The 19,887-nt window shown below is 39.3% G+C and overlaps 1 protein-coding gene across 3 annotated transcripts in view; it reads left to right on the top strand.

The window, feature by feature from the left end:
• ATAD2 (ATPase family AAA domain containing 2) overlaps window positions 1–19,272 on the top strand; it is a 30,448-nt gene extending 11,176 nt beyond the window's left edge. For 2 of the 3 annotated variants that reach the window (XM_059470104.1, XM_059470089.1), the window contains exons 10-28: window positions 125–233; window positions 463–578; window positions 1,283–1,457; window positions 2,087–2,175; window positions 2,514–2,673; window positions 4,043–4,133; window positions 4,555–4,869; window positions 5,815–5,920; window positions 7,158–7,341; window positions 8,844–9,029; window positions 10,298–10,433; window positions 10,584–10,780; window positions 12,024–12,183; window positions 12,530–12,652; window positions 12,745–12,885; window positions 13,990–14,343; window positions 15,028–15,152; window positions 16,839–16,967; window positions 18,370–19,272. In XM_059470104.1, coding sequence (XP_059326087.1) covers window positions 125–233; window positions 463–578; window positions 1,283–1,457; window positions 2,087–2,175; window positions 2,514–2,673; window positions 4,043–4,133; window positions 4,555–4,869; window positions 5,815–5,920; window positions 7,158–7,341; window positions 8,844–9,029; window positions 10,298–10,433; window positions 10,584–10,780; window positions 12,024–12,183; window positions 12,530–12,652; window positions 12,745–12,885; window positions 13,990–14,343; window positions 15,028–15,152; window positions 16,839–16,967; window positions 18,370–18,408 — 2,935 coding nt within the window. In that variant the 3' untranslated portion in view covers window positions 18,409–19,272. The remainder of the gene's footprint in view (window positions 1–124; window positions 234–462; window positions 579–1,282; window positions 1,458–2,086; window positions 2,176–2,513; window positions 2,674–4,042; window positions 4,134–4,554; window positions 4,870–5,814; window positions 5,921–7,157; window positions 7,342–8,843; window positions 9,030–10,297; window positions 10,434–10,583; window positions 10,781–12,023; window positions 12,184–12,529; window positions 12,653–12,744; window positions 12,886–13,989; window positions 14,344–15,027; window positions 15,153–16,838; window positions 16,968–18,369) is intronic. The other variant, XM_059470097.1, reaches the window with a different exon arrangement.
• The last annotated feature ends 615 nt before the right edge of the window (window positions 19,273–19,887 follow it).

Raw genomic sequence — 19,887 nt, 5'->3', positions numbered from 1 at the left:
TAATAATTCAGGAAGTTTACACTCATTTATAAGATCTCCTGCATTCACTTACTATTATTAGAAAATCAAAAATCAACATTGTAAGTTAGAAAGCACCTTTCTTTTTCTCCTTAATTCAAATCAGGTCTCTTCCTGTCAACTTTCGGAAAAGTGACTTAAAGGGAGTTCACAAAGACCGCATGAAAATCGGAGCGAGTCTGGCTGATGTTGATCCAGTGCAAATAGATTGTTCAGTAAGTGTTTTTACTTCATTGTCTCACTGAGACATCTTCAGTAATTATGAAACCTTATAAACAGCACAGTAATGTGCTGTCTATAACTGCCTTGGCTTACAGTTTTGTTTCAAGCAGTTTAAAAATTGGCATGAATTGTTTCCTTTGTGCTGACATCTAATTTCTGATGGAACTTTATGGAGGTTGCAGCTTTAACATCTAAAATGTGTTCTGTTGTCTCCATCTTTAGGTACGATTTGATGGTGTTGGTGGTCTTGCTGACCACATTTCTGCTTTAAAAGAGATGGTTGTTTTTCCATTGCTTTATCCAGAAGTCTTTGAGAGGTTCAAAATTCAACCTCCAAGGTAAGGGTTGCCATTTAAAACTGTCAATTCTAATTCACCTATTTTCAGGAAAATATTCAACTGAGGTATTGTTATGTTTCCATGCTTCAGAATTTTAAGTGTTGATGATTTTGGGTTCTTTTAGCAGTAGGAAAAAGTAACTTTTTAAAAAAAGATAGAATCCAGCATACACATAGGTTCCAAGATGTTCAGTGTGGTGAGACTGCCTTAAAAGTGTCTTGCCTACAAAAAGGGGATGGTGGAGAGGTTTTGAGTTCTACTTGTAAGTGGACTTGATCAGCCTGTAAGTGGTAGTCAACTGCAGTTTTGTTTAGGGGAAGTCCAGTTGTCTGTCCCACCAACTCTTTTTTTCAAGAGTTCCAGTATCACCTTTACAATTGTGTGGACTTCTAACCAGAACCTTGGAGTGCTGGCTGTGCTTGGGCTAAAAATGCATCTGTCCACTTTTTACACAGCTGAATGGGTTCTGTGTTATGAAATGAAATTATTAGCGATTTAATTGTTAGATTTATATATTCTAGGCTATCAACACTCAGTCATGTTATATTGAAATAGGTTCTTTGTTTTCAGTAACTTTTAAAGTATAACAAACAATGAAGAGAGCTTTGTTTAAGAGAGAACACTTGTGTGCTTCAGGGATGAGGGTGATCACAGGTACTTTTCTATATATTTCTCTTATGTGAATTTTTTTTTTTTAATTGCAGAGGCTGTCTGTTCTATGGCCCACCAGGGACTGGAAAGACATTGGTTGCTCGTGCACTTGCTAATGAATGTAGCCAAGGTGACAGGAGAGTAGCCTTTTTTATGAGAAAAGGTGCTGACTGCCTGAGTAAATGGGTTGGGGAGTCAGAACGACAGCTTCGTTTGTTATTTGATCAGGTACAGTTGAAACGTGCATTATGTTCTGTCTGAGTTGTAACTCACTTTCTGTGGTCAAGAACAATTTTTTTTCTCAACTCCTTCCATTGAAGTGGGATTGTCAGTGTTTCATTTTTCAGTAACATTTTTAGAGGCTGGAAGTCTTGAGATCAATTAGGAAAAATTAGTAAAGCAGTCAAGAGAACCTTGCAAAGAAACGCACACCACCAACTCCTTGCCTCAGGAAAGAAAAATCCAAACAGCTGCAAAAAAGTTTTCAGGAAGTGGTGACTTCTGATCAGAGGGAAACAAATGCGAGCTGAAAGCATGGTTATTTTGAAATTGGTAACAAAGGTTGCTTCCAGAGCCTGTAATACAATTAAGTCCAGGCTCTGTTCTTGGTAGTTGCTAAATAGCTGTAAAAACCAGTGGTGTGATTTGTTTCCTGTCACCCAACTCAGTGGGTTGACCTATGTTCCTGCCTTCTGTTACTCACAACACTTGACTACCTTAGATCAATGAGTAGAAATCCCTGATGCTGGTCTGAAAAATCTACTTCCAGTGACTTTGCAACCCCAGTGTTGTTTGTGCATTTCTCCTCCAAACAGTGCTGTTTTCCTGATGTCAATATTCCTGTGTTTTCACTGTAGGCCTACCAGATGCGACCTTCAATTATTTTCTTTGATGAGATTGATGGTCTTGCTCCTGTACGCTCCAGTAAACAAGACCAAGTTCATAGGTAGGGCATGTTTTCTATCAACATGGAAACTGCTTGATCTCTGTGAAAAGAAGACCAAAATCTGTTTAACTTGATGTGACACATTCATTTATCCTGAAAACTAGTAATTCAGTACTACTTAATTTCAGATAATCTTTAAATATTAATTAAAAACAATTCACTGAACTTGATACCACCACGAGGTCTGTGTTACCTTATCTATTTTGTTATGTCTTAAAATGATTTGTTTTTTTCTAGTCAGCATTTTATTAAAATAGCTTGCCCTTTGAGTGAGCATTGGTGATGATGTGGAACTGAAGAAAATTAACTGCTGAGTAAAAACTGTATTCTTCTCTTAGCTCTGTTGTATCAACACTTCTGGCACTTATGGATGGCTTGGACAGCAGAGGAGAGGTTGTGGTAATTGGAGCCACCAACAGGCTGGATTCTATAGATCCTGCTTTACGAAGACCGGGACGCTTTGATCGAGAGTTTCTCTTCAGCTTGCCAAACAAAGAGGTCAGAACTTCAACTCAAACTCAGTGCTTAATGTGGCAGAGTCCATCTTTGTAACAAACCCCTGCAGCACAGCAGGATTGTGGAGCAGTGAAAGTCTCCTCAGTATTGTACTGCTTGGACAAAAGAGGGCTCACTGGAGAGACTGTGCTGTGCTGTGGAGGGCAGACCTGGCACTGAGTATATCATTAAGATGATTGTAATGGGTAATTAGTCCTCTAATTATTAGTTTTGGTTTCTCTGCAACCAGTGAAGAAGATGGGGTGCTGCTACTCACAGAAATGTTTAAAAGTGACTTTATGAATTAGTTAAGAAGAACTGCTGTAGTGTTGTGAAATTGAAAGAAATTGTGTGCAGACAAGAATTCTTTTTAGTAACAAAAGCTTTGATCCAGGCTGGTGCTGGAACCAATTAAGTATGTTAGCAACTGCTGTTCTTACTGGTACTCAGTAATAGGAACTTGGACAAAAATGTGAAGTCACTGCACAGGTGCAGGGCTAGGGAAGCTTCTAGTTCAATGACAATAGGCAATGAAAAAAATATTGTGGGTGGGTGTAGCAAGCACAACTGGGATGCAGTTTTTTTGTTTTCTTTCTGGCTGTCACTGTTCTTTTTCTTAGCACTTTCCAGAAAGTGCTGAATTGAATGCTGGTAAAAGTGCACTAAACAGTGCATTTAACACATTTTTCTCCAGTTTTTATCTGCTTTAAGGAACAGGAGAGGAGGTGCTATGAAACAGATCTAATACACACTTCCCCACTGTGGAAGAATTTTAGAAATCTGCCATAGTTAGTCCGTGTGCCACAAAATAATTCAACGAAAATCCTGCTAAGATCAGAGATTAGGGATCAGGGATAGGCAACATTTTACATTTTCTGGATGAGTGACAGTAATTTCAGTCATAATTATTGTTCTACTTGATAGTAACAGTAGCAACTTGGAATGAAGTGCTAAGACTGTTTTCCTTGCATGACCTGTCAGAAAAGCAAATTTGATGAACTAATGAGACTACAACCATGAAATTTTGCTGAATTTGAGAGAATTTTCTGTAAGAATCTGTTTAAAGTTAAGTTTGGTGGTTTTTACTACAGTCTTTTCTTCTGGATCTCACACTTGTGAAAACTCACTTTTTTATGGAAGATGTAAATTGCCTTTTACTTCACTACAGCCCCCCAGCAAAATTTTAATATAACAAATTTAGAACTAGGAAATTTCCTGCTTGAAAAAACAGCATGTTAACTGACCCTTAAAATACTTCAGAGTTTAGCAGATAAGAAAGGTATTTTTACTAGTGTGAGAGTTTTGGGGGTTTTGTGTTGTGGTTGTTTTGAGACAATTTAGGGCAAACTGAAATGCAATGTTTTGTTTTCAGGCGAGAAAAGAGATTTTCAAAATTCACACACGAGACTGGACCCTGAAGCCATTGGACAAGTTTCTTGAAGAGCTGGCTGAGAAATGTGTTGGTGAGTTTGAAAACACTGTAGGTTGCTGCGTGGCTGGGTCATGGGGACCCAGAACTTGTTCCAGGCAGTACTTGAGCTCTGGTGCCTCTCTATAGAGTGAGGCAATGATGCTTCTGGCATGTCTTGGGAGCAAACCAAGGCAGATGCTGCTTTCCGTTTTCTTTTTCCTTAAAACACTGAATGGGTTTAGGCCCTCTTTCCCAGGAGTGAAGTTTTGACATGGGGCTGCTTCCTTAGTGCAAGCTGTCAGGCTGTGAGTCACATATCAGAACTTCTCTGCAGTGCAGTAATTTAAATTACCTCTTACCCTGTTAATTTTTGGCTGCATGCAAAGTCTTTCATTGTTGCACTTTAGAATTCTTGGCCTTGACTTAGGTGTTTCCTGATGCTGACAACATCTGATTCTTGTTTTGCTCATCAGGGTACTGTGGTGCTGATATCAAAGCCTTGTGTGCTGAAGCTGCTCTCTGCGCTCTGCGGCGCCGCTATCCTCAGATCTATGAAAGGAGTGAGAAGCTGCAGTTGGACATTGCTTCCATTAAAATAACAGCAAAGGATTTTGTCATGGCCATGCAGAAGACTGTTCCAGCTTCACAGAGGGCTGTGGCTTCACCTGGGCGAGCACTATCACCTATTTTAAAACCACTGTTAGAAAACACATTGGAAAGAATTTTACAAGCCTTACAGAGAGTATTTCCCCATGCAGAGCTTGCACTGAAGAAGGACCAACAGCAAGGTACAACAACATCCACCTGTTTAAAATTCTGCCAAAGCAAAAGCTCCTGATACATGCAATAACACACATAAACCCCTCAGCCATAATGACAGTTCAGTTTTATAGCCTGGATGTGCAGAGTGCTGGATGGCAGCTGTGAGTGACCTGCAATACACAGTGTTTTAGTTGTATTTTAGGGCTTGGCTTCCATAGCATAGGTGAGCTCATGCTCCTTACTGCATCACCCTTAATCAGGTTTAGTCAGTTGGTGAGAACAAATCAATATTGATACACTCTCTCTTGATTAATGGAGGTCTGTGAATAGTTAGTTACTGTGTTGATCTCTGGAGAATGTTCTCCCAGTATCACTCCTGGTAGAGTTGGGATTGTGTGTGCTGATGAAACAGAGGCAGAGACCCACCAACACAATGAAAGCACTGGGGCTGGGAGATGGATAATTGCTCCCCCTCTCTGTCCACCTCCCATTATCTCCCCTTTTGTGATCTTTGAGAAGCCTCACTTAGAAGTTGTGTGGGTCTTTATACTCTGACTAGTTCTGGACAAATGGAAGGCTGTGGTCATTACATTCACTTAATTTCCTCACACCTGGTGGGAAAACCTGTTTCAAAAAGCAGTGGCCTCATTGGGTTTTTCAGGTGTCTAGGAAGTACAGACACTGCTCCTAATCAAATTTATTCCAAGGGAAAAAAAAAAAACTCCCAAGTTTTTGTCAACAGGGAAACCTGATGCAAATTGTGGCACATAGGACAGCTTTGTAGAAGCTGTGCAATCTCCTTACATCTATGATAGAATGAACCCTTCAGAAAATACCATTCAGTGTATATCCTCAAACAAAATAGAAGAGAATGATTTCCTGCACTGATTTCAAAGGTGTATTAATGCAAGAGTGAGATTTGAACTATTCAGGAAAGTCAACAAAGCTCTCACCTTTAAATCCTATTTTAGGAAATGATGTGATTGACAGTGAAGAGGAGTCACCATCAATCTTTGAAGAGAATCCAGCTCACAAAGTACCTGATCGTGAAAAGGCAGAATTCCTCACTTTAAACAGGTTTTGTTTGTCCCCTTTATGTTTATATTTTTAAGATGGCTGGGTCTGTAAACTGTTTTCTTGTGAGGGGTGCTAGATGAAGGAGTGATGGGTGTGGGGGGGTTGGTCAATATTTGCAAGAAGTAAGTGTGAAATCCACCTGGATCCAAATGTTCTAACTAAATAAACTGCCCTGGCCCATCAAACTGACTGGCCCTGCCCTCTTTGCCTAAGTCAGTGATCCACAGATTATCAGAACATGTTGATTTAATCCAAAGGTTCAACACCCAAAAAATGTGCTGTCTGCCCTTTTAGCTTAAAAGAACCCTAAGGATTTGTGAAGCCATCTTCTTCCCTTCTGCCTTCCAAGATTGTTAAATGAGAAATCAAATTGAGAAATAACTTGTTAAAACTGTGAGAAAAATAATGTCTGCATTTTGTACCTTTAACCTACAGAGTTTGTTAATTTTTTGATGTTTCATTGTGGAAGTTGTGTAAATCAACAGCTGAAGCAGTAGATTATTGTTGTCACTGTTGGGTCAGTTTTTCTTCTAAGATCTTTGACTTTAGCAAGTAAAGGTACAACAGTCTTGAGGTAGAAAAACCCACAAACCTCTTCACAAGTGTTTCATGCTCATAAAACAAGATGATTAGGAAATTAATAGACAATTCAGAGAGGAAACCATAGAAGTAATTTAACCAATCCAATTGTGTGCTTCTTCAGATACAGATAACGTGTTTCAGTGCCCACATTAATTTTTTTCCTAGAAATGTTGGTATGCTTCTTCCTTACCACCATCTCCAGTCACTACAGCCAAATTTTAGCTAAACTTGGCAGGTGTAGAGATCTCAGTTACCTAAAGTCAAGACCCATTGAAAATAGTGGTGTACATGGAGTGAAGAGACCCAGATTGGTTTGTGCTTAGAAAAGAAAGAGTTGTTGTTCTGCCCCTATCAGGTCACAGACCAGTTTTGTGTGAGCATTTGGCTGGACAGCTTCCCTGAAGGATTTAAGAGCTCTTACTTAAGCCAGCTAAAGGAATGGCAGACATACTGGGGCCTGGCAGGATTTCTTAGTGGAAATGGTACCAGTTCTTGAGAAAATAGGCTTTGGTAGTCTTCCTGATCAGTCTGGCTTATTATTTCATGGAACAAGGAGTATATTTACCAAAAAAAAAAAAGCATATAGGAAAAACTTCAACATCTGTGTGCCTATTAATCACTTGTTTTTAAACTTGTTTTCTTCTTACTGTTGTAGAAATCCTCGTTGCCAGCCAACATCTTTCAGGCCACGGTTCCTATTAGTTGAAGATCCAGGGTGTGGGCAGGCTTTTCATCTGGCACCTGCAGTAATCCATGCCCTGGAGAAGTTCCCTGTTTATACACTAGACCTGCCTGCTTTGTTTGTTAGCATCACATCCCCAGAAGAAACATGTGCACAGGTATCTTTTTTTCTCATTAATCTGGTATGACTCATAAACTGAATATAAACTGTATGTAAATTTGTGAAATAAGCAAAATTCATTTTTATTGGAGGAGGCCTGGTTGGGATAGGCTTTTATGTTTACTTCTGTCTGAAAATCCACTTTTTTTTCTAGATGGAATGATATTGTATAAGGATGGTATACATAGTCATGTTTTCCTTTTGAAAGGAAGCAGTGAGGTTGTTGCTAGCAGCTCTGGAAGATGGGAGATGCTGCTAATAAAGCACTCTCTGTGGCCAAAAAATCCTGCTGGTCTGTGTTGCATCCAGGAAATTTTCATTGCTTCTTAAGCCTCTGTGCTCTCAGTAGATGGCGCTGCATCAGCCTGATGGCATCATGCACTTTCTGAAGCCCTGTTTGTTATTACATTCATAGGACAGTCAAGGTTTGGGGAAAAAGGGTTTCTTCTTGTACATATACAGCTTGTTTGTAGTACATGCAGTAAAGAAATTAAAATTCATATAACACTAAGATTGTTAGACTGGTGTGCTTTCCTTCACTAGGAAAATTAAATATAACCAGATTAGTGCTGGTTTCCTTCTTCTTTAGTTTTAGGCAGGGAATACATGGTGTTGTTTGGCATTTCTGTATTAAAAGATTTTTACCTTCACAGAATTCACAATTCACAGTATTTAGTAGCAGTGTTGGAGAGCTGTAGGAGTCAGGACAGACACATTCCATGGCTCTTTTGTCACACAGGAGGAGCAATTTTCCTTTTGTTCTGTGATGGTTGCATCTGTGGATGAGTAACTACCCTGTGTAGTGACTGCCTGGATATACCATGTGTGCTTCCCCACCTTTTGACAGGAACTCTCTAAATATTGTTAATCTGAGAGGGCACATGGAGAAATTTGTCACTTCCCTCTGGCAGTAGATGCATTTTGTCTCCTGTGATTGAGGTGCCATCTGTAAGCAGTGGCTTGTGCTCTTCCAAAGCATATCATCTGCTCTGATGGATCCTCTGGTAGTAAGAAGTTGTGATTTAGCTCTTCAGGCAGACAAAAGAATGGTCACCTCTTATAAAATGTGCTTGAAATTATGCATTGTAAGCAGGCTTCTCACATAGGTCTTTGAGTCTGTGTATGTGCTCTGAACTGAAATGGGTGTAGTTGCACTTGTGTGGCAATTTCTCCAGGCTAATACATCTTGCTGAAGGGCTGTTGTGTTTTTTTGGGTGCACCACCAGATTGGCTGAGTGCTGAGGCTCTTCAGGAGTTCTCTTACACATAAGAAGTTTTGAAATTGAGCAGAGATTCAAGTCTGTTTCTGTCTGTGTAGCCATGTCTGTGTTTGAATAAAACTGAAAATTTTACCTTGTTGTTAAGGAGTAGTTAATTTATTGATTTGTCCTGATGTTTTAGCTTCATGTACTCCTATTTCATAAGAGAGTTTGATGTGTGGTTATTTAGTATCCTGTTCTACAGGATGTAGTTTTCTTACCTGAGCTTTCATTTTGCCAGTTGATGCGAGAAGCTCAGAGAACAGCACCAAGCATCATTTATGTGCCACAGATCCCTTTGTGGTGGGACACTGTTGGACCCACAGTGAAAGCTGTTTTTACAACACTACTGCAGAACATTCCAACATTTGCTCCAGTTCTGCTCCTTGCAACAACTGATGTAAAGCATGGAGATCTCCCAGAAGAGGTATTTATCAATACTTCTTTTACTCTTCCTTTTTTGTTTGTTAGTTTATAGTTCCTTTAAGCATGGGAATGCTGTACCACTCTAAAGCAAATTCATGCTGTTACTATTTGGGCACTCAAACACTCTTAAAAGTCTCTTAAAATTTGCTTAGACAAAACAGTGGTGTGAAAGCATTTGTCTAAAGTGTTTTCTGAGTAAAAGGATTGACTTTAACCCAAATGTTTCACCCTTCTCACACCCTGATGCTTATTAGACAGATGTACAAATTTGCTTCAGGCAGTCATTTTGGTGACTGCAAGATGGTGAGGTGTGTGCTTAGTGAAGAATATCCAGTGCTTGAGATAGGAAAAAGATTGTTTTACTGAAAAGTGGAAGCTATTTTTACTGGAAAAGTACAGTGGTCACACTGTTATTGATGGAATGTCATTTCAAATTTCAATAATTTCATTATTATTTCCATTTCTTTTTACAACTGGTAGGTGAACACTTGACATACTGGAAAGATAAGTCCAACTTCCATTTAAGTAACTTAGAAATCAATTTTTAGTTGTATTCCTTAACAAAATTCAGTAAGATTATCTGCTGAGCTTTCTGGACATTTGTGGTGGTAAAATTACCTCCCCAGTCCCCTCAAGCTGCACTGGGATTTCAGAAACAACATCAGAGAGTGTTAAAGGAAGGTGTTCAAAATGTGAATATGATGCTCTGATTATTTTGTCTTAGTAGCAGAACTTACTGTGATGTTGTTAAATGCTTCCTAAAATAAGGAATGAAATTATTTCCATACCCTTTGGTAATAGAGATGGAAAAACAGACTACAGCCTGGAAATAATGCAAGTTTAGACACTTCATTTAAATTTATTAAAAACAAAATTTTAAAAGCCACTTTAACAACAAGCTGGCACTCGCCCGTTCCTCCATAGCTGCCATAAAGATTCAAGCTAAAGAACAGAAAGGCAGGTAAATACAAAGTATACAAAGTAACCAACCTTGGAAGTGGTGACTCTCCAATCAGTGGTTTATCACATCTTTTTTTCATGGAGCCTAAACTCTAGATGGTATAATTCCTCCGAGCAAGTGTTTTAATTTGCCATTCTATGAAAATTTAGCCTTTTACAGCCAAGAAGACAACTTTACAAAGCTTATCTTACCCAGATGAATATTCAGTTTAGTTTAGAAAGGCACTCAGCTTTTTGGAATAGAATATTAAAAAATACAAAAAATGTGCATGGCCTTATATATGAAATTTTTTTCTCTTCATGCTTTAGATAAAAGCTTTATTTAATAACGATTGTGAAGAAGTTTTCAAAATCCAGTGGCCTACCTGTGCTGAAAGAAGAAGTTTTTTTGAGGATTTAGTTATGAAGCAAGCTGCTGAACCTCCTGCATCAAAAAACAACTCAGGTGAGGATATTCAAAACATAACATAAAACTTGGCTAGCAGTAAGTTAACAGCTAATACAATACAGTGTTTCCTTTGGGGTAATTTTCTATCAATTATTTTTCATGTGCCTGTATTTGAGTACCATTCATTGACTGAAATTTTCATTTCAGCTCGGCAGCCCCTGGAAGTGCTGCCTGTGGCACCGCCCCCAAAGCCTCGGCAGCTGTCGGAGGAGGAGCTCAAACAGCTGGAGGAGCAGGAGGAGGACACGCTGCGGGAGCTGAGGATTTACCTGCGGGATGTGACCCACAGGCTCGTCATTGACAGGCGTTTCAGGGCATTCACAAAGCCTGTTGACCCACAGGAGGTAAATATAGTGTTGATCTGCAGTATCATTATATCTGTGTGTATTCACAATTTCTGTGTGTGTGTATTCCTCAGTGTTTGTGTGTTCTTTCTAGGAAGGTTTATCTTTGTCTTTAGGATCATAGTGTTATGAATCTCCAGGATATGGGAGGTGAAGTTTTGTTTTGCTTTCACTTTTTTTGATTCTGGGTTACTTGAATGTCTGTTATTTGAGTGTTCACTAAGTCCCTATCTTCCTTTTAAAACCTCTTAAACTTGGATGACCCTTCTAATGGAATCATCTCAACAAGGATCATCTAGTCCAGGTGCCAGTTATATCAAATGCTAAGACAGTTGGCTTGTGAAAAGGCTTTGATATGTAGGTGTGTTACAGCACTAAAAAGAAGAGATCTGTCTTTTTCTCTGTAATTATAAACAGTACTTCCAGGGCTGTTTTAATAAAGTGTAAAGCTCTTTAATTGTCTGTCCATAGTTTCTGCAAGAACAAGAGTAGAAGCAGCAGTTTGTCAGATTTTCAGATTCTGTTCTCAGGGGGCTTTCCCTACTATAAGATCAACCATAAAGGCTGTGTGATTTTTTTTTTTTTCTTCCTCCCATATGCTTCTCATTTAATTCATTAAATAATTGTAGGCTGGGGCACATACTTCCAAGTCAGCTGGAAATTTGAGATAGCTTTGCATTTCCACAAGGTCATATTTCCCCACATGTCCACTGACTTCTTTCCTTTACTTGTAATTTCCAGATCTGAATAATCTAAACAAACATAGATGTCCTCATCTGAACTAGTCATTAGGTTCCTTCTATTGTCAGAATAAAGAAATTGGCACCCCTGGGTCCAGCTATCTCATTCTAGGTCCCCAGGACAGGTACTTCAAAGGTGCAATTCCTGCATCCTTTTTCTTGCTGCCAAAACCAAAGACAATTTCTGGTGACTTTACTGAGAAATTGTTTTTTTGCTGTTATTTTCCAAAAGGAAGTGAAACAAGTTCCACTCTGGATGCTGGTTCCTTCTCTGCCCCACACATTCTTCTCACCTCCCTGCTCCTTTGTTTTCCCCTCTTCTAGCCTGTCTCTTCAAAACCAGCTGAAATAGTCTTTCTGTTTTCAAGAAGCTGCTTGGGTAATTTCCACATCTTTGGATGCATCATATTGGGAATTTTAACAAGTCAAATAAAAGACTTCATGAAAATAATTATTTTTGGTGGCTGCTGTGTTAAACCTCTGAGCATGTATTTCTTTTGTAGGTACCTGATTACAATGCTGTTATTAAACAACCCATGGACCTCTCCACAGTTCTGTCCAAGATTGACATGCACCAGTACCCAACTGCAAGAGACTTTCTAAAAGACATTGATCTAATCTGTAGCAATGCTTTAGAGTACAACCCAGCTAAAGATCCTGGAGGTGAGGATGTGGTTTTATCACTAATTTGTAAACATTTTAAATTTACATGTCATTGGTGTACAGTAGATGTAAGATCAGATTATTTAAAAGATCCCTAGAGAGCATTTCTGGCCAGGTTGTGAATGTTGCAGTATCAAATAAACTTATTTGGGCATGAAATTGTGGTAGATATGTTGATTGGAAGCTACTGCTTTTGCTTTAAAGTTATCAGTTGGCATGCTGAAAAGATTGACTGAGATAACCTTTCAGAACCTACCTATGACAAGAGAAAAACCTTTCTAAGTAAACAAAACTAAGGGTTTCATTGGCTGGAAGAAAGCACTCAGCTGTGGCTGTAACATTTCAGATCGCCTCCTCAGGCACAGGGCCTGTGCTCTGAGAGACACTGCCTATTCCATAGTGAGGGAGGAGATGGATGAGGATTTCGAACGCCGCTGCCAAGAAATCAAAGAGTCTCGTAAGCAGAGAGGTATGTTCTTTGGCACTGAGGAATGAAAGACTTAGCTCAGTATCTGTAACCAGCCATGCAAGACACCCTGCTTTGCTCTCCTTTATTGCAAGGTTCAGACTGTGCTTCCTCTTCCTTCTGTGAAATGCCAGAGGAGGGCTCTGTTCCTGGGTGTAAGAAAACAGATCCAAAGTGTAATGAAAAACTGAAGATCTTAGCAGTGCCTGTGGATGTCAGTACCCCCTGCTCTAAAGGCAAGTTGTGTTTTACTCAGACTTTCCTGGAGAAGTTGCTGAAGCTGCTGTTCTTGTGACTTAACAGGTTCCTATGATGCCTGGTTCTTCATGCCAGAGGCATTACATATTTTAATATGCTGCAAAACTTGGGGTAAATCCAGAGGTCATTCATTCAGTATGGTTGTAAAGTCCAAGTACAATGGCTAGTTGACATTGTAAGACACTGCCCTTAGTGGCCCACTGCTATTTAATGGCTCCTACATTGCTACCTCTTAATAAAGTTGTACATGGCAGTTTCTGAATGCTTACCTAGTTTTTACTTGTATGCAACAGTGTTTTCCCCGTCCCTGCCCTCAAACATTAAACTCTATTCCTGTGATTTTCAGTTGAAGGAGAAAAGGTTAAAAAAGGGGAGCAATAATAATAGACATATAAAGGGAAGATAATTATTTTCTTCAGTTTTACCATGAATATGACAGGGGGGGAAAAAAGGGTTTAAAACACCTGACTTGATGTGACATTTCCTGGTCTTGCTGGCGTATCTGGGAATTTTGCCACTGACTTGACCCACAGGTACTCTGTGGTACTCTCTGAGTACAAAGGGTGGTGGGGTTTTCTGGAAGGGAAAATGGCAAGTTTGTATTGAACAAGGTTAACTGAATCAGAAAGCTTATGAGGTGGAAATCTCTATGGAGGTTTTTTTTCTCCAGCAAATACTTCCTTAAAAGTGCCTCTTCAGCTTTTCCCAATGTGTCTCTAACTTTTGTGAGATTACAGATTCTGAGGGTTCATCTCCAAATACGTTTCTATTCACAAATATTAGATGACTAAGTCACTTGATAATCTTGCTTTCCAGTAAGACTTCCTGTCTAAAGTAAGACTTCTGTTTTCATAGCCTCTTGAAGCTGTTGGTTTTGTGAATTAAATTCTGTAGCTGGATCTTTTAAAATCTAGTAGCTACCTGACTCTAATAAATACCAATTTTTTCTCTAGACACATGTCTGGGGAGATGGGCAGTGGTATTTAAGCTCATTTGGTCATTTTCCTTGTCAGACAAGTAAGATGAGCATGCTTCTTGTTTTGGTATTGTTTTGGATTACTTTTGCTTGTATCTCTTTGTAGAGAAGTCAAAAAGAAAACGCAAAAGGAATAGAGAGTCTTCAAGTATTGCAGCAAAGAAGAGGAATGTTCAGTTCAATAAAGAGAATAAAATTCCTGAAGACCAAAATGAAGTGGAGAGCAATGAAGAGTCTGGCACAGACTGCACTGAATTTACATCCTCTCAGGATACTCTTGAAGAACATGAAAATGTACTTCAAGAACGACAGAAAAATGGGACAGAAAATGAAAGAGAGAGAGTTCCCCTTGTGGGCAAATCTCCTTCTGGAAAAAGGAGAGAACATTCAGACCTAAGAGAACAGAGTGAGATGCCAGACTGTCAAAAAGCTGGAACTTCTGAAGATGGACGTTCAGATGGTAAGTGAGAGATCAAACAGGTCATTCACCCCCTGATTCCTCCTCAGGAGGGTTACACTACCTGCCAGGTTTTAGCCTTCCTGATTTCTGTTCTCACTTGTCTCTCAAATTGGTGCACAGTTTCTTGCATAATGGTGCTGCCCCTCGAGTTATGCCAGCCAAACTCGTGTATTTCTGCAGCTGCTGAGTTTCTGATTCTGCAGTTTATTTTTCAAATAGTACCTAACTGAAAAACAAACAATGGCTTTCTTTTATTGCATGAGGATCTTTCCAGCAATAAGAAACTTAAGTTAAAAAGCTGTGCTTCAAACAGTGTGCACCCAGGCTCATGTGTGGAATAGAAGAGTTATGTCCTGGTGTTTGCAGTGTAAGATGTGTTTTCTAACCTAACTTACTTTGGAGTTTTACAGCACAATACTGTAATGGCAACAGGATTTTTTCTCCTGGTTTTTCCCCTGCCTTTTTGTCTAGTATTGGGGTTTTTTTTGTGTTCAAGTCTCTAGTTTTCATGGAGCAGAGATTTTTGCCAGAAAGGAGGTAAAAGTGTTAAGCATTTATCAGTGAAAAATGGTAACAGTTGTCTGTTGTTGCAGAGAGGTTCTCTTCTCCAAGTACAGGGTACTTCACTCTTACTGTGTTTCAGAGAGAGAGAAATCCTGACTTAAGAAATTTTTGTTGTTCCAGATTTGTGGGTACACCGTATGACTCGTGCAAGATCATCTCAGGTGGAAGAGAAACAGCTGGGATGTGTTGGGAAGGCAGTGAAAATTGGCACACAGAGAGTGTTTGTGGATTACTGTGAGCTCAAAGTAAGTTTAAATTTTAATTTTGTTAATACCAAAGTAGGACATTTTCTTGCTACATACAGAGTTGTAAATTAAGTCAGTTGTTAACCGGTCAATTCAGACAAAGTATGGGAGGAATAAATAGCTGGTGAAATAACTCAGCCTATAATGGACTATGACTTGTTTCCACAGCTAGTGTAGGCTGCTGTTCTTGCTTTTGGTGAACTAAAATTTTAGGAGACTGGATTATCTCCTATTGTTAATGTAAAAGGGCTTGTTAGATTTTAAAATAGCACACTGGCAAACTGGTAATGCTGTTGGTTATTAATGTCTTGGCAGTTTTTATGATGGACTGGGGGGTTGTTTTGGCTTGCTGTTTGCATGTTTTCATTTATTAGGAACTGAAAGATTACATTGATTTTTAGCAAAGATGACTTTAGGACTTTGAAGTTAGCAGGTTGACTTAAAGGTCATCCTGGATAAAATACTAATATCTTCTCTTCTCAAACACTTTCAAAATCCAGTGATAGAATTTTACATTCATATAGGTACCGTGTTACAAGGTTTTTCCAGTCCCTATAGGAGAGAAGTTGTTACCCTACAATACAGTTCCTGAAAGGGTCAAAAATATGCCTAGCTGCAGGGGGTCAAAGAAATTCCTTTGCATGAGAGGGTAGATGGACCTGGCCTTTTTCTGGAGATGTTGCAGTGAGGAGAATTCAGGAAATTGAGGTTGAGGTCCTGGAGGTGGGTCAAACCAGAGGAGGCTGCTGTTTATCTGCCATGAAAAGAAATGGAGTGAGAAGAGAGAAATTAACTTTTCAAGACAGGCTTCCTAAGCAAGGAAATGTTATGGGTTTGTGTTCATAGAATGATAGAATATCCTGAGTTGGAAGGGATCTAGGAAGGATAGAGTCCAACTCCTGGCCCTGCCCAGGGCACTCCCAACAATCCTACCATGAGCTTGAGAACATTGTCTAAATGTTTCTTGAGCTCTGTCAATCTTGGTGCTGTAGCCACTTTCCTGAGGAGCCTGTTCTACTGCCTGACCACCCTCTGGGTGAAGAACTTCTTCCTTATATGCAGCCTAAATTCCCCTGACACAGCTCCATGCTGTTCCCTTGGGTCCTGTCAGTGGCCACCAAAGAGCAGAGATGGCTCAGTGCCTGCCCCTGCACTTCCCCTGGTGAGGAAGATGGTGTTCATGTCTGTCTCTGTAGGCAATGCACATGGGTTTCTCTGGAGTCAGGGTGCCAGCAGTGTGTGCTCTGAAGGTACTGCCCACTGCAGAGATGGTACCACAGAGCCCTTCCAGAGCTCTCAGCTGTGAGGACAGAGCTACAGTCATCAAATGCATCTTTTAGAAAACTTGAGTCCTTAACAAGAGTGCCACTGGAATTTGCTGTGTGTGTTAGGCTCTTTGGAATTCACTTGTAGACAATAAGCTGAGTGACCTTCCAAACTGTAACTGCTTGGTTTTGTTTAGGCTTGGGGTTTTTTTGTTTTTTTTTTTAGGGGTTTTGAGTTTTTTCATTTATTTGCTTGATAATAGGGCTAGAACTCAACACATACAAGAGCATGCACTCACTTCTTTGGCAGCAATTAAAAAGTTTCACATGGGAAGTTGGCCATACACCTGTCCTACCTTTTCTGTTTGCTGCTTATCTTGTGCTATTCTGAACTCTGGTTTCCATTTTTTTTTTTCTTCAGCAAGTGCTGCATTCTATTGCCGTGGTAACTGAGAACGTCAGTATATTTCGCATGGAGAAACTGTATGCTGTCCTTAGCCAGTGCATTTACCAGCACCGGGAAGATGGTGACAAAAACGAATTAGTGAAGGTAATTTTTTTTGTCTTGTTGCACTTTCTGACATTATTATAAGTCTGTGTGTTATGCCTATGTACATGTGCCCCGTGAATGTCGTGGTTATTTGGTATTACTCATTGCTGCTTAGTTGCCTGTGTTACAAGATTTGTTCATTACAGTCTGGAAGACATTTCTCCGTATTGTAAAACTATTGTTGCATTTGGCTTAGCTGCTGGCAGTTTCAGCAGGAAAAGGTTTGAAGATGATGGGTGCCCCCAGAGCCCTCTCAAGGCAGTTGAGCTCAGTCTGTCACCACTCCTGCTCCAGTACCTCTTCAGTCCTGGGGGGGCTGTGAAAGGAGGCTGCGTTTCTCAGTCTGTCACTTCCTCGTTCTCCTCTTGTGGGCACTCACACGTGGTAACACTTGTATAGCAGTCACTCCATTCCTGAAAAGAAACTAAGTATGAGGCATAACAAGAAGAGACTTTAGTCTCACCAGACTTGCTTTTTAGCTAGAATGGCTCAAGCAGCTTTCATTTCATATATGGGAGCTTCCTGCCTATGGAGGTTTAATGCTAATGAGTCAGGTTCTGTAATCTCTTCCTGTAAGAGAGGATTTCCATGTTGTCAGAACTTGGCAGAAATACTCCACAGTAACCCATGGTCCCAGTCTGACATTCCCAATGTTGAGTTGATTTAGATAGGTTGGATATTCAGTCTTCAGCTTCAAAGTCCTTGAATCCATTTGTCTTCCAGGTGGTCATGCATAAGAATAGATAAAATTTTTTTATGCATCTCAGTTTTCCTTAAAAAAAAACAGGAAGCCTCTTGTCTTGGATTCTGATCATCTTGATCTCTCCTTCCACATCTGATAGAGAGTCAGATGCTCTTGCTCTGATTGTGCAACAGTGAGGACTAGTTGGATGCAGGATGCCATTCCTGAAAAATGCACCCTCCTATCTATCATAAATTACATGATTTAGCATGTTTGTTATCCTGGTGTTTTCTGCTTCTTTGACCTTTGACCAAAGAATATTTCCTATTCAAAGAGATTGCACAAATCAGTCCAGGAGTAAGTTCTACTGTATGAAAACAGAGACTTTAACAAGTATTTATTCAGAGTGCAGAAAAGAACAGTTCAGCTTTTAGCTGTGACTCTTTGGGAACTGTCTCCTCTCTAATTGCTGAAAGCACCATTGATCCATGGTCCCCTGATACAGATCCCTGCAGTTTTCCTAGCCTGCTCTCTGTTTTGGGTGCATAAGGGTGTGTTGGAGCCAGTGAGTACAGAACAATGGTGGTGGTAGCACATGCATTGGCTAAATCATTGCTAACAATTGTGTGTACACATTCTCACTTCTTTTGATGAAGTAGCAAACAGGTTTCTTAAGTTTGTATTCACACTGACTCCTAATTGGTCTTTTTTTCTTCTTAGGCAATGAAGAAAGAAATTACAGCCTTCAGTTATACATGATACTTGATTTCAGCATACTTGACACACTCTGTAATGTTTTCTTTTTACTGCATGCTGTTTTTTCTTTGCATTGTTCAATAAATACTACATCTACATATATATTTATACAGATATATCTTAAAATTTATTAAGAAAGCTCAAAGAAAGTCATTTAATGACTTTGATATTTCCCTTCTAGATATGTATATTTTAATGTGACATACTGCTGTGATTGCCTTTTGAACTCAGCAGATCTGAATAGATAATTTCAGTACCTCTCTTTAAAAGAAAACCTAACTTGAAACAAAGCAAGATTTACTACTGTAACTTTCTAAGGTAAAGTTCAATCGTGCTTGAAATAATGACAATCTTAATACTGGAGAAAAGCATTTTACCACAAATTGTTAATTCATCAGATGGCTTGTAGTTGAATTCAGTTGTAAATAGTTTTCTAGTCACCTGGGAAGAATCATATCTGTTTATTACATAAAAGTGAATATATTGTTGGTGATAAATATATTGAAGTAAAGCAAAGTAGTACCCTGTTTTGAAGAAGTATTTCTCTTCAAACCAGCAGAGAAAATTTATCTGTTAATTTGATATTTAAAAAATAGGACAAAGTTTAACTATATGAAAATAAAATTTTATATAAATCATGATAAAATGTGGCATGACCCTTCACTCTGCTGTTCTGTCACCTCATGTACACAACGTGTGGCGGTACTGAACGCCAAACTGTGCAATCCTTCTCTGTGTTTGGTTTCTTACCTCTGTCAGTAGTGGTCTCTTTTTGTGTCCTTCTACTGTGTTTGTTCAAACATTAGTGTGCTATGTAGATTTTGTGTATTGTTTGGTGGGTATTAATAAAAAATTCATCTCTTTTTAGTGGTGGGTTGTCTGCTCTATTTTAATCACAGAACAATTTTGATCATTGATAATCTTGCATTTAAGACACAAGGACAAATACTATGGTTTTAAAATAACAACTGCATGTGATCAGCTTCCTCTCCACTCAGTGTATGGATTATAGAGTAAAGACAAGCTCAGGAGAAGGAAAAAAAAGAAAATTTACATTTTAATGCAGTTTATAACATTGACAATGTAATAAATGAACTAATGTCCTTAACTCGATCTCCTTCTTGGCTGCCATCGCCAATTTCAATGTGACTCGGGGCAGGCAGCCTGTTGAGTGCATCTACTAAGAGCACTATTTTGAAAACTGACAGTGTGGAATTAAGGAACCAGAAATATTCCTGGGATCAAAACTTGTGTTTTGAGCACTGTCAGCTAGGCTCGACAGGGTTCTGTACCTAGGCAGATTTTTAAAAAGCTTCCCCATTGTGTAAATCTTCCATCTTTTGTGTCCACCTGTCAACAGTTAAGCGCTCCCTATATATTTCTTTTTTCTTTCTTGAGGAAAGTGTCACGTTTAAGCATCTGACCCAGAATAGCACACAGTGATGAGAAAAATAGTGTAGGGAAACAACATTTTTGAGAACT

This window comes from Ammospiza nelsoni, chromosome 1 (genome assembly GCF_027579445.1).
Source record: "Ammospiza nelsoni isolate bAmmNel1 chromosome 1, bAmmNel1.pri, whole genome shotgun sequence".
Classification (NCBI taxonomy): Eukaryota; Metazoa; Chordata; class Aves; order Passeriformes; family Passerellidae; genus Ammospiza; species Ammospiza nelsoni.
This window is presented reverse-complemented; position numbering and strand designations above follow the sequence as displayed.